Source organism: Musca domestica, unplaced genomic scaffold (assembly GCF_030504385.1).
Source record: "Musca domestica strain aabys unplaced genomic scaffold, Musca_domestica.polishedcontigs.V.1.1 59, whole genome shotgun sequence".
Taxonomy (NCBI): domain Eukaryota; kingdom Metazoa; phylum Arthropoda; class Insecta; order Diptera; family Muscidae; genus Musca; species Musca domestica.
In genome coordinates this window covers 812,412-827,651 of record NW_026712362.1, presented here as the reverse complement: position 1 = coordinate 827,651, position 15,240 = coordinate 812,412, and the positions used below count along the sequence as shown (strand labels likewise).

Here is a 15,240-nt window from a genome sequence, read left to right as displayed (position 1 = left end):
GTTTATAAAGCATTTTCACTTGTCATTGGAAAGGGTGTTATAATATGGTGCTACTTCAAAGTAGGTGTTGGTATAGAAATGTTGGTGATTAAAAATTTCTAGAAATTTTTTAAAAATCGTGAAATTTTGACTAGAAACAAAATTTGTTTAAGTTTGAAAACTTAAGGAATTTATATAATACCAAGTAAAAAAAGCTAAAGTGGGCCGGGCCGGACTTTTAATATCCCTACACCATTTTGAAAAAAACAAAATGTACAAAAACAAGTAAAAGAGTATCAGTCGGTTTTGCCGACAGATGTAAACACCCGATGAGTTATGATTATTCAAACTGTTGATCCTTTATGGGGAATGTTCCGAAGCAGTTGGCCAATATTGTTCAATTCGTATCTGACATAAGTCTGATATAACAACGTGCCAGATTTGGACTATATCGTCTACTACCTCTCTACTTTATATGAGATATTTCCAAATTTTTGGAAAATGTGGAAATATGCGCAAGGTACCAGATATAGCGGTCCGATATAATCCACTTCATCTAATACAGCTAAAAATATTGGTATGTGCAAAATTTAAAGGAAAATTTAGGAATAGCAAGTTGTATAGAATCGCCGACTTGTTTCGTAAATTCTGACCCTTTGTGGGTGAGGTACCAGAAGGGGTTGGCAGATATATATCATCTTTATAACAGATATTGCGTTAGCAAAAATATTTGGATGTGTAAAATTTAAAGAGAGTTGTACGCTTATTTTGCGTTTTTTGAGGGTTTTGTTTTTCAAAATGTTGAACCCTTTGTGGGGGAAGTACCAGAAGAAATATTCCGATCTCTAACATCTTTATAACAGATCTTGTATTGATGGAAATATTAAGATTTGCCAAGTCTGAATGAAATGGTATGTTAATCGAATGTGTTAGGAGCTTCATAGGTATGCAAAATGTTGACCCTTTGTGGGGGAGGTACCTTGCGGTAATAAAAATATTGCGATGTGTGAAATTCGAAGAGAACCGGATGCTTATTTAGGATTTTATGATCGTTGTGGCTATTTAAAATTTTGAACCTTTGTGGGGGATGTACCAGAAGGTTTGGTCCGATCTCTACCATCTTTATAACAACACATGTGTTGATGAAAATATTGAGATGTGCCAAGTCAGAATGGAATCGGATGTTGATTTCGCATTTTATGAGCTTCTTGGATATTCAAAATTTTGACCCTTTGTGGGGGAGGTACCAGAAGGAGTGGACCGATATATTCCGTATTTACACCAGGCCAAGGGTTAATAAAAATATTCTGATGTGTGTAATTTGAAGACATTCGGACACTAACATCACATTTCATAAGAGTTATAATAATTCAACATTTTTATTTATTTATTTTATTTATTCAATATTTCGTAACACAGAAGCCTTTCTAGGCCAAAAATAACATTGCAATGTAATATTACCAATTTTGACCCTTTTTTTGTGGAGGTACCAGAAGGAGTGGACCGATACTGTAAATTTTCGCCTCTGACCTATCTCTGATGCAAATATTATGATTTACAAAGTTGGAGCAACATCGGGTTATCCTTTCTCTTTCTGTGCAGTAAAATATTTTTTTGAAAATTTCGAATTTTTGCGGGGTGGTACCAGAAGGAGTGGACCGATATTGCCCGTCTCCGAACTCGATATAAGTTTACGATGTACCAAGTTTGGATCAAATCGGATACTTCCTTCGAGAGTTACCGTACGCACCAGCCAGACGGACGGACGGACATCGCTAGATCGACTCCAAATGTCCTGAAACGGATTTGGTCCAAAGAGACCTAGGGTCTAAAACCGTTATTTCGATGAAGCATGTTTTGGCCGTATCAAAAGATATATATCCTCTCTAGCCATATGACTGAGGTTATAACTTGCCATATGGCTGAGGTAATAATCTTCCATTTGGAAGAAACAAAATGCTTTAAAAAACCCTTGAAATATGCTGTTAGAATTTTAAAAGTTCTGAATATCAGATATTACAGTTATATGAGACCATACTAAAAAAGTGGACCTTTAAATTTATCTGCCAAAAAAGAATAACAAACTCCAAACATCAAGTTTAAAAAACCTGAAATATAAATATTAAAAAATTCATGATTTCCTTTTGAGTTTAATATTCAAAACCCTCCCTTTCCATTAGATATTTTGCAAAACTCTCTCTCTCTCTCTCTCTCTCTCTCTCGTGTCAATGAACCCAAGGTGACAAATTACACCAATTACACAAAATTCCTCCCCCTTCTCTAAAAAAAGTCACCAGGATAAACATCACTCCTCCCTTCGTTACTCCATTTCCGCTCAATATTTTTAACAAAAAAAAACCTTATCTTAATCTGTTTCTTGTCTCATTGGCACTAAATAAATCTCGACTATTTTTCTGTTGTTGTTTTCTCTTCAATTTCTTCATCTCGTATTGTTTGTTTACATTCTCTGATATTGTCTTTTCATTAACGTTAAACCAAAAGGCAATGCCAGTGTAAACATCTTGAGAGTAAACAAAACCGTAGATAAGAAGTTTGTTAAATTAATTAAATAGAAAAAGTCAGGAGGCCTGAAATGAATGTTAAGAAAGCGGAAAAGAACATAAACAAGCCAAGTTTTTTTATTACTACCTTAAACAAATCTGGAATTTTCAATTTAAACAAATGGGCCGTGCATCAAGATAGGGAAGGCAAAGAGGGTTGAGGAGAAAAAAAAAATAAATAATAAATACAAAAAAATTTAGACTTGGGTAGATATGTGAAAAAAATTAATTGTTAGATCGACTTTAGAAAACATATTTTCAAAAAATTGGATCTCTGACAGAAAATGTTTTAAAAAATTTTTCGTAAATAAAAAAAAAAATAATTTCATCTGTAGGCTAAAAACAAACTAAACCAGTAAAAAAAGGTTAAAAGTCGGGCGAGTTTGACAATATAATACCCTGTAGCCCCATGCATATTTAGTGGAGCCATGAAGTAGTTGGTATGAATTACTTCATACTATGAACCCTTTTTGGATGTGTATTATGGCTTCAGAGCAGTTATAAATTGAAATCGGAGGAAACTATAATACATGGGAGTTATATCCAACTTATAATAAGTTTCCACCAAATTTGACGGAGGCCTTTGTACCTCTAGTCATCGATTTGCTTGCTTCTATGCTGAACTCGGTCCAATTCGGACCTATATTGACCATTTGGTGAACGATAAACTCGTAATCGGATGAAGGCATATACTGGATGTATATCCAAATCTGAATCGATCTCGATAAAATTTGGCTTAAGTATTTCTGAGCTGTATGAGATATCTGCTACCAAATTTCATTGTTGTGGAGTCCATATTACGAATGTGGAGGACTTAAACATCAAATCGGATGAAACATATATATGGGACATACGACTATATCTTAACCGATTTTTACCAAATTATTATCTCGGTCGTAAGTGACAAAATCCCTTCAATTCGGACCTATATTGACCATTTTGTGCACAATAAACGTAAAATCAGCTAAAGATATGTTTGGGATCTCTATACAAATCTGAACCGAATTTGATAAAATTTGGCAAAGGTTTTTCTGAGCTGTATCAGGTATTGGCTATCATATGTTATTTTTGTGGAGTGCATAGTACGAATTTGAGGGTCTCAAACTCCAAATCGGATGAAACATATATTTTGGGAGCTAAAGACATATGAACCGATCTTCAACAGATTTGAAGTACTTCCTTCTAGGCTAAATTCGGTTGGATGTGTCGAAATCCACTCCATTTGATTTTAACCATTTGGTGCACAATAAACGTGAAATCAGATAAAGATATATATGGGATCTATATCTAAAACTGAACCGATTTTGGCCAAGGTATCTCTGAGCTGTATAGAATATCGGCTACCAAATATTATTGTTGTGGAGTGCATATTGCAAATGTGTGGGACTTAAACACCAAATCGGATGAAACTTATATAAGGGGGCTAAGTCATATCTGAACCGATTTTAACAACATTTATGGCACTTCCTTCTAGGCAGAATACGCGAGCAGGATTGCACGAGGAGTGGGAGTTTTTACGGAGTCTTCTCTTAGCTCTTTTATTTTGAGCGTGGGAGCACTCCCGAGCCACTCCTGTTTGAAAAATTAGAATAACAGCAGAAACCGTCAAAATATAGCAAGAGTTGGCTCTAAGAGTGTAAATAAGTGGCAAGAGTAGGATCCGATGCTCCCAATCAAAAATGGTAAAAACATGCTCACTCTCCTATTCGAGCGACATCGAAAAATTGATTTTCAGGTCTCAGGTGTGCTCCCACTCAAATTCGAGTGAGTTTCATTCTTTGTACAAATTCCAGCGAATTTTTCCAGGTCCGGTTATATAGTAATACCCTGTTCCACAGTTTGGCGTAAGGTATAAACAAATTCTCGAAAAAAGTGCTTTAATGTGATTAGGATATTGAAAACATTTCCCTACTATAGCTCAAATTCGTTACTTTTTTCAATTTTAATTTTTATGTCAAACCTTCATTCCGCTCATCGAAATCTTATTTTTCTCCAGTAACCCTTTACAATACTTCCCTTTTTTCTGCGAAAAAGTCAATAGAAACACTAATTAATGTTTTTTCTCTCCTCTCTCTCTCTTCTTCTTTGCAGAGTCAATGATCGCATTATTTCCGTCAATGGTGTGTCACTTGAAAACGTCGAATACGCCACAGCTGTACAAGTTTTACGTGACAGTGGTAATACCGTAACATTGGTGGTGAAACGACGAGTTCCACTCAATACAGTCATAGCAAATCAACAACAACAACAGCAACAACAACAAATGCAGCACCAGCAACAACAACACAATATGAATGGCTTAAATTCTATGCCACAGACGAATGGCATCAATTCGATGGTGGTGCCACCCAATCCCACAGCCATGAGTCAGCCAAATTCCCTGAATTCATCATTGGTCCAGGCCACTGGTCCAGGAATGGGTCAACCCATCAAAGTGACTCTAACGAAAAATTCGAAAAAAGAAGATTTTGGCATTGTACTCGGATGTCGGCTCTTTGTCAAGGAAATCTCATCAAAAGCTCGTGATCAATTGGCTGCCAATGGCTATTCCCTGCAGGAGGGTGATATTATTACACGCATACACAACACGAACTGTGCCGACACGATGAGTCTGAAGGAGGCCAAAAAGATCATTGATGGCTGTAAGGAACGTTTAAATTTGGTGGCCTTGCGTGATATAACCAATCAGCCGCCGATCACGGTGGTCAATCAGCTGAATAATTCCAGTGCAACCCAGGCGAACATTTATGGTACCCATCAACCTCAGCTATCAAATTGTAGCAATAATTTAGATGATCCCTATTTGAATGGTGGTGCCACATATTCCTCACAGAATCTATATGTCCAACCGCCTACCAGGACGCCCAATAATGGACCCATGAATGGGCTGATGGATGAGAAAAGTAATTTGACGCCACGTGGAAGATCAAGGGGACCCATTATGGAGGGTGTGTCACTGCAACAACTGGATAGGCCTGTGACACCAACAAATGGCCAGGGAGGACGTTCGCGCATTGATGAACCACCCAGGCCACCACCACCAAGAGCTGGTGGAGGTGGACCAGCCGTTAATGGCGGTGAGGATTTCTACAGCTCCAGACGCCAACTCTATGAAGATGATCCCCTGACAAGATCACGCCAGTCCTCTGAGCCTCGTTTTATATCATTCCAAAAAGAGGGTAGTGTTGGAATACGCCTTACCGGTGGCAATGAGGCTGGCATTTTTGTCACTGCCGTCCAGCCGGGCTCACCAGCCTCTCTACAGGGTCTAACGCCGGGTGATAAAATCCTCAAAGTCAACGATATGGATATGTTGGGTGTAACCCGCGAAGAGGCTGTACTCTTCCTACTCTCCCTGCAAGATCGTATCGATCTCATTGTCCAGTACTGCAAGGAGGAATACGACGAAGTGGTAAACAATCAACGTGGCGATTCGTTCCACATTAAAACACATTTCCATTGCGATAATCCTTCTAAAGGTGAGATGGCTTTTAAAGCTGGTGATGTCTTCCGTGTCATTGATACGCTGCATAATGGTGTGGTGGGTTCGTGGCAAGTGTTGAAAATTGGTCGTGGCCATCAGGAAATGCAGCGGGGTGTTATACCGAACAAATCGCGGGCCGAGGAGCTGGCAACGGCACAATTTAATGCTACCAAAAAGGAGATGAATGCCAGCGAGTCAAGGGGCAATTTCTTCCGGCGAAGGAGGTGAGTATATCTCTTTATTTTTGTATCTTTTTCAATATTTCAATATTTTTTTGTTTTTTTTTTTACAGATCCACCCATCGCCGTTCCAAGAGCTTGTCTCGAGAAAACTGGGACGATGTTGTGTTCTCCGATAGCATTTCGAAATTCCCAGCCTATGAGAGGGTGGTGCTACGCCATCCCGGCTTTGTGAGACCCGTTGTTATATTTGGTCCCATTGCCGATTTGGCTCGTGAAAAGTTAGCCAAGGATTATCCCGACAAATTCTGTACACCGCTGCAGGATGATGACAAAACGACCAATTCCAAATGTCGCATTGTACGTCTCTCAAATATTCGTGACGTCATGGATCGGGGCAAACATGCCCTACTCGACATAACCCCCAATGCTGTGGATCGCCTGAATTATGCTCAATTCTATCCGATTGTCATATTCCAAAAGACCGATAGTAAACATGTTATCAAACAACTACGTCAAGGCATGCCCAAGTCGGCACACAAAAGTTCCAAGAAGCTGTTGGAACAGTGCCAGAAACTGGAACGTGTATGGTCTCATATCTTTAGTACACACATTGTGTTGAACGATGAGGAGAGTTGGTATCGTAAATTACGTGATGCCATCGATCTGCAACAGAGCGGTGCCGTTTGGATGTCAGAAACTAAGGTGAGTTGTTTGTTATTTTGTTGTTATTATTTTTTCTTTATTCTAAATAGTCTAATAGATGTCGTCAATGAATGTCGTCGTTGTCGTGATTTATTTATTTTTTTTTTTTTATTTATTTTGAAAAACAAAAATTATTAAAAATATTTTTTAGTTTCTTTTTTAATGGTAGTCTCTTTTAATTTTGTGTAGTGCCTTTTTTGTTAACTCAATTGGTGAAGGGTTTTCTTTTTTTCTAATGTTTTAAATGGATTTTTTAGTTTTTTTTTATATATATATATATATATAATATTGGCATGTTATAAACATAGTAATATTGATGTTGTATATATTAAACAATATAAATATTAATAATGAAATACTTATTTATTTTTCTATTCAGTTTTTGAAACAATGAATTAGAGTAAATATTAGGAGGAGAGACTTAGAACATTAGATAGATTTTTTTAATTTATTTGTTCTAAACTCAAAATAGTTGGTGAATTAGACGTAAAGAGAAAAAACTCCACCATGGTTGTTAGGTTAGACTTTTTTAAATCGCTTACGTTTGAAAACCAAGCTAAGAGTCTGTATAAGTTAGAAATTCGAAACTCCCTAAAATAGGCTACGTTTTTTACTCTGATGGCAGTTAACATCATTTCCCAGTTGCCCAAAACATATGACCACTTAAAACGATTTTTTTCTTTTTATGGAGAAGGGCTTGTGTGTCCAATGGATAGCGTAGTTGTCTATATGAGACATGGCTAACTTGCTTGCAGTCTCAATTCTTCTACCTTTCAATTTGTTCCAGAATGCTGATAATCAGGGTTTTAGAGGAACATACCCATCATAGTTGTTAGATTTAAACTTTATATTTTTTTGGATTTAATGGAGAAGGATTTAAGTGCTGAATAAATAGCGTGATTGTGTACATAAACCATGGCTTTCCAATTGCAGTCTCTATTCTTTCACTGATCAATAATCTACTATTATTTGTTATTAAATTGAGAGGAACTTGAGCTACTTAAAGGCAGCCTGGCTGTAAGGAGTTTGAATCAGTAAACCGCCCTATATTTGTTTGGTTGTAAAACCCCAAATACAAACCCGAAAATACCGGAAAAAACAAAGCATAAATTTAATTTTCAATCTTCATAAAAGTTCGGTTTATTAATTAAAACCCGTTCCAAAATGACAATAACCTTTATATGAGAGACTGTTAGCAAGTAAGTTGTAAAGAGAAGCCAAAGAAGTTTCAAGGCGAACTTAGCGAATAGGCTCTTAGGAAAGACATGGGAAATTTCGAGACCCGTACGGTTTTTAATCGAGACATTCATTTAACAGGCAGGGTTTTCCTGAGGCAATATTCCTAACGTAAAAACCCTAAAGTAGCAAAGGGTTAAGGAAGGAGTGCCTCATTAGCCATGTCAAATCGATCTGTGACATGATGACCATGTCAGATTTCCACTTAAAATTATGTTAGGGTTTAATGGCAGTGGTGGACTGATAGCGTAGTTGTTTACATAACTGATTTATTTGTAGTTTTCTATTCTTCCGCCGATCTATAGTTTACCAGTTGATATTGAAATGAAATTGAGCTCCTTGAGTTCCACATTTCAAAGACTATCAAAATTGCCTTGATATCGATCTTTCGCTGATGACACCAGCTCTTCTTGTCCGCTCCTTCATATCTGATCCAATCTATTTTCAAGGAGAATAAGAGTTTCCGAAATGGGTCTGCTCTGCAAGATATTTTAGGAACGATAATGTCATCTATCCTGAAGTTTTCAGCCCGTCTCATGCAAAAGACCACAGAGACATATCTAGTTCCCAGAAAAGTAATTAATAGGTCTTCTTAAGCCGTGTCTATCCTTCCAGTCTTATATGAAAATACTTTCTATGAGAAGACCTTCCGTAAGAAGACTTTTTATGATATGACGTGATGGTCTCCTATGAGACAACCTATGAATCTGGACTTCCCAGGGACGATAATCAGGTTTTACAAGAGAAGAATTTCTGGACTACTAAGAGAAGGCCTTTTGTTCCCCAGAGATGATTATATCACAGAAAAGTAATTAATAAGGTCTTCTTAAGCCGTGTCTATCATTCCAGTCTCTTATGAAATGAGCCGATAATCTGGTTTGGTTTTCTAAGAGAAGAATTTCTGGTCTAAGAGAAGGATTTCGGGTCTTCTAAGAGAAAACCTTCCAGTCTTCTAAAAGAAAACCTTCCAGTCTTCTAAGAGAAAACCTTCCAGTCTTCTATGAGAAGACCTTCGAAAGATTTTGAAACTGAAAAATGTTTCTGAGGAATATAATTATTTGACATCGAGCCCTTTGCAGCTCCTCTTTTGGTCTCCTCAATTTTGAATATCTTCGGAATGGTTTGCCCTGTTATGAGTTATCCTACATTTTACGGGCGATGAGATATGACCAGTGAACTCTGCCCTCATTTTAAATAACCTCTTACGTTATAACAACCATTTCACTCGTGTTCATCCTAAAATTCAAGAGAAAAGAGAACGAGAATGATAGGAAAATAACAAGTCAGATAGAAATGATGTGTAATCCACGAAGAAATTAAGGTGTCGTCTTTAGCCACTTCAGTATTCTGGATGGACCATCGATGCTACCCAATTTTTGTATAGTGCTGGGTCTGAGACCCCGAGTTCCTAAAGATGATTAGTTCATAAACATTTTTTCTTATAAAAAAATTGTAGAGTCCTGATATATTCACCAGGGGCTGAGTTTATTTTTTTTTTTTCGTTCGAAAAATATTTTACAAGTCCTGATGATATTTTTCCAAAAAAAAAAAAAGGATTTTAAATAGACAAAATAGCTCAGTTGCTGAAGATAATTTTTTTGAATTCAAAAATATTTCTGAGGGTTTTTATAGATCTGAAGATGATTTTTTCTATAATTATTCAGTTGCTAAGTAGGTATTTTTAATAATTCAAAATTTCTCAGGCCCAGAAGACATATTTCTATAATAAAAAACCTGACGCTACATTAAAAAAAATCCCCAGAATTGGGAATGGTGGTTTCATCGGAAAACTATTTAACAAGTCCTAAAGGCGCCTTTCTCTAAAGAAAAAATATTTATCAGATCCCCAGCATAAGCCTTTTTTATAGGAAAAAAGGGGCAGTTGCTTAGAATGATTTTTTCAATAATTCCAAAATATTTCTCAGGTCCAGAGAATGATTTTATTTCGGTCAAATACCCCATTCCTACCCTACTTCTTTATAGAAACAGAACTCTTGAGGTTAATTTTTTGGTTGAAAACTTTTTATTTAAAATGCCATGGTGGAGAAGAAAACTTAAGTGCAATAGCTACAATTTTTACTTCGAATTTTCAAAGCATACCTTTAGGCTTTCGATGTTGTTCTACAATTTCTTTAGGTTACAGTTTAAAATCACAAACACTTCAAATAGTAAATATATAATTTCTAACAAAACATCTTTCTTTATTTAACATTGTTTTTAATTTCCCCCCGACAACACTACCTTATTTCCAAATGGCAACAACGGAAATCGGAAAAAAACAATTCCTCCCTCCCACAAAAAAACGAAACAGATACCCGATCCTCAAATCGAAATGATATTCCCTCCCTATATAGCACAACCATGTAAATTACCCTGTTGTCGACCCATGTCGTCATCAGTACCACGTTATAGTAATGCATCTGGCCTAAGTGTTGCTAATAATTCTGCTGCTAGTCCCGCCCGCGGCGATAGAGCCACAGTAAAAAGACATAACTCATTTACGCTAGCCACGACAGCACGTCAAGACTATAACCAACGACAGCCATCGCATTCGGACTATCATGACGACGAAGACGTTGACGATGTTGATGATGATGGTTGTAATGACTTGATACCACCAAGACCGCCCGAGGCCGTGCAAACTATGAACAATGAATTACCCAAACATCACCACCACCACCAACAACAACAACGTATTACATCATATGAAATGATACCGCAAATTATCAAACCATCCTCCTCAATGCCAAATGGCTTGCCGAACAGCAATTACGGCCTTAAAGATAATCTCAATGGCAGCGATGAAGGTCTGCTAACCGATGTTGGGGAATCACAATATCGTGGTTCTCAAACAAATATTCTGATGCCTCAACGTCCATATCGCAGTCATTCACGTAGTACCTCAAAATCCTATAATGTCTCGAATTCAAATCTAACCACAAGTACCACATTGGCTTCCTCGACCCTGTCGAATCTTTCCACAAATTCGACTAATCAAAATCGTTCTGCCATGGGCGCAGGAGGGGGTTATGGTTTGAATTCATATGGTAGTAATAGTAATAATGGCGGCGGCGGAGGTCAACCGGCTTTGCGTTACACCAATCGTACACAGAATCTGGAGCCTCGTACCACCCCCTATTACTATCATGAATTAATGCAAAAATCGGCTGTTTTTGATTCCGATTTGAATTTACTAAATCCCACAGAGGCCACAGGCAACGATGGCAGCACAGCCAATGGTAATGAACAAAATCTTGCCTCGCTCAATGGCAGTTTGGATAATGTCCTCAAGGCGACACGTAAAAATTTAGATGATCTAATACTAAGTAATTCATTGTTCTATAGTAATTCGCATTCCTCGAATGACTTATTTAACAATAACGCGAACGGTAATAGCAGTAGTGCCAATACTTTAGTTGATGACGAACAGCAGCAGCAACAGCAGCAGCATCATAGTTTAGGTTATATACCCTATAATGCCAATGCGAACCATTCAAATCCCATACCTGCAGCTCGTAGCGTTTTAAGCTCGAATTCCATACCACCATTAACGTCGTCATCGACTTCGTCATTACATGCCACGAAACGCAGCAGTCATCATTCTTTACATGCCAGTAATTCGAACATTTTTAATAGCAACAAAAGCAACAGCAACAACAATAACAGTAATAATAACAACAATAGCCTTCATCCCAATTATCCGAATGAAAAATATGTTGCATGAGAGAGAAATAAACCAATGTTCCGAATCATAATAGCCTAAAAAATGAAGAAATGTTGGCAGGATTTGTGTCAACGAATGTTGAAGTTGTGAGCGGCTTGGAAGTTATTGGAAATCATGGAAAATGAACTGGGTTTCGAGAAGTTTAAATAACTATAAGCACATTCTTTTCAACATTTTATTATTAAGTCAAAATTTTATTATTCAGTAAAAATTTTGAAATTTAGAATAATATGAGAGAGTCGATCTAGGGGTGTTCGTCTGTTTGTCTGTCTGGCTGGTGCTCACCGATAACTCTCGAAGGGAGTATTCGATTTGATCTAAATTTGGTACATCGTAATATTATTGTCAAACTTTGATCAAGTTCGGAGATGGACAATATCGGTCCACTTCTTTAGGTACCTCCCCCCACAAAAGATCGAAATTTTCAAAAAAAAAAAAAAAAATATTTTACTGTTATTTTTATTTTTTTACCAGATAGAGAAAGGATAATCCGATTTTTCTCCAACTTTGCAAATCCTTATATTTTTATCAATGCTAGGTCAGGTGAGAAAATGGACGGTATCGGCCCCCTCCTTCCGGCGCCTCCCCCACAACGGGTTAGGGTTTTAAAAAATCACAACACTTATAAATTGTGAATGAAGAGTCGGATTATCTTCATATTTCGCATATTCCAATATTTTTTCCAACTCAAGATCTTGTATGAAAATGGGATACACCACTTCACTCCTTCTAGTACCTCCCCCACAAAGGGTAAAAAATTGTGAATATCCAAAATCCTCATAGCAAGGAAAATAAGGATCCGATTCTTTTTGAATTTGGCACATCCTAATATTTATACCAGCTCTAGATCTTGTATGAGTATGGAAAAGATAGGACCACTCCTTCTGGTACCTTCCACACAAAGGGTCAAAATTTTGAATATTTATAACTCTAAAAAAACTGCGAAATGTGCATCCGATTCTTCGCTCATTCCACACATCCCAATATTTCTACGAAACCAAGATCTGTTACGAAAATGGGATATATCGGTCCACTTCTTCTAATACCTCGCCCACAACGGGTCAAAATTTTGAATAATCATGAAGCTCATAAAACAAGAAATAAGCATCCGATTCTTTTCAAACTTGACACTTTCTAATATTTCCATCAGCACAACACCTGGTGAGAATATGGAAAATATCGAATGACGCCTTCTGGTACCTCTACCACAACGGGTCAAAATTTTGAATATTTATAACTCTCATAAAATGTCGAATTATCATCCGATTCTTTTCAAACTTGACACATCTGGATATTTCTATCAACACAAGATCTACTGTGAAGATGGGATATATCGGCCCACCCCTTCTGGTACCTCCCCCACAACGGGTCAAAATTTTGAAAAACCAAACCACTTATAAAATGCGGAATAAGCATCCGATTATTTTCAAACTTATTACATCTCAATATTTCTACCTACACAAGATCTGATATGAAGATGAAATATATCGGTCCACTCATTCTGGTACCTCCCCCACAACCGGTCAAATTTTCGAATATTTTTAACCCCCAAAAAAATCCAAATTAGCATCTGATTCTTTTCAAACTTGGCACATCCTAATATTTCTGTAAACACAAAGTCTGGTGTGAAGATGGAACAGATCGGACAACTCCTTATGGTACCTCCCCCACAACGGGTTAATGTTTTGAATGCCCAAACCGCTCTTAAAATGCAAAATAAGCAACCGACTCTCTTCACATTTCACACATCCCAGTATTTCCATAAACACAAAGCCTGGTGTGAAGATGGTACAGATCGGACAACTCCTTATGGTACCTCCCCCACAACGGGTTAATGTTTTGAATACCCAAACCGCTCATAAAATGCATAAAAAGCAACCGATTCTTATAAAATTTGGTACATCCTAATATTTATACCAACCCTAGATCTCGAATGAAAATGGGAAAGATTGGAACACCCCTTCTGGTACCTCCCCCACAACGGGTCAAAATTTTGAATGACCAAACCGCTCATAAAATGCGAAGTAAGCATCCGATCTTCTTTAAATTTTACACATCCTAATATTTCTACTAACGCATGATCTGCTGTGTAAATGCGATATATCGGTCCACCACTTCTGGTATCTCCCCCACAAAGGGTTAAAAATTTGAATAACCAACCGATCATAAAATGCTAAAATAGTACTCGATTCTTTCAAACTCGACAAATCCCAATATTTATATCAACACAAGATCTGGTGTGAAGATGAAGGATATCGGTCAAGCCCTTCTGGTACCTCCCCCACAAAGGGTCACAATTTTCAAAAATTTTGTCACCCATAATTTGCGAAACAAGTAACCAATTCTTTTCGAAGTTGGTATTTTTAATTATTTATCTCAATCTAAGATTTGATGTTAATATGGGGTTAATCGGTCCACTCATTTTTGTGCCTCCTCTTCAAGGGGTTAAATTTTTGATTAAAATTCTTTTTAGAAAATAAAATTCTTAGTAAAAAAAATATTTTTTATATCTCACTATTCAGTTTAAAAAATCCATGATTTCTATTAAAAAACCTCCCCGCCACATTTCAACAATATCCAAACGCAAAAGAAAGCATGAAGTGTTTTTCTACGCCAAAAAAAAAAAAAAAAAAAAAAAAAAAAACTGAAATAATGTCTCTTAGAAAACTTTATTTAAAACCCATGTTTTTTTATTTATATATTTATTGTATTTGTATATATCACTAAAATCGAAAAAAAAAAATAAATAAAATACACTAACTTCTTATATGTTGCATGCTGCATTTTGTTATCCTAAATGTACAAGTAGTTATTTGTTATACTAGCACCTAATTCCAAAACGCCCACCAACCCCCAAAAAAATACCCCTTTTATCCTTTCCCCCCTAAATCATCACATTTTTAGTTTACTTTTTCTGTTATAATTATTATCCCTTAGATTTGTAACTAATTTGTTTTTAAGCTGTAATACAAGAAAAATTCTTGTTGAGCATAAAAAAATATTGAAATTGAAATTTGTTTTTAAATAATGTTGCTAACTTAATTGTTTTTTTGTTTCATCTTTTTTTTTCTTTTATTTATATATCTCGAATACACCAAAAAAAAAAAAAAAAAACAAAACAACAATCAATCGATACATCATCATCACCACAAATCACAAATATCGTAATCACCAACCAACCAACCAACCAACCAATCAAATCGAAATCAATACTACTCTCCCCACATCATATATATGGTCATTTCCCCCCGTTTGTTATCCCTACGTTTGCTTATATCATTATCCCTGTTTTTTGGCGACTCAACTAACCTCCATCCAAACTTCTAATCAAAAACTCAAAAACTTGTGTCTTTGTCCGCAAAAAAACAAAAA

The 15,240-nt window shown here is 36.6% G+C and overlaps 1 protein-coding gene across 11 annotated transcripts in view; it reads left to right on the top strand.

The window, feature by feature from the left end:
- The window catches only part of LOC101889943 (tight junction protein ZO-1), a 342,065-nt gene that overhangs the window by 307,729 nt on the left and 19,096 nt on the right, over positions 1–15,240 (top strand). For 10 of the 11 annotated variants that reach the window (XM_059129003.1, XM_059129001.1, XM_059129000.1 and 7 more), the window contains 2 exons: positions 4,632–6,248; positions 6,317–6,908. In XM_059129003.1, coding sequence (XP_058984986.1) covers positions 4,632–6,248; positions 6,317–6,908 — 2,209 coding nt within the window. Of the gene's footprint in view, positions 1–4,631; positions 6,249–6,316; positions 6,909–10,455 lie in introns of all 11 variants that reach the window. The other variant, XM_059129008.1, reaches the window with a different exon arrangement.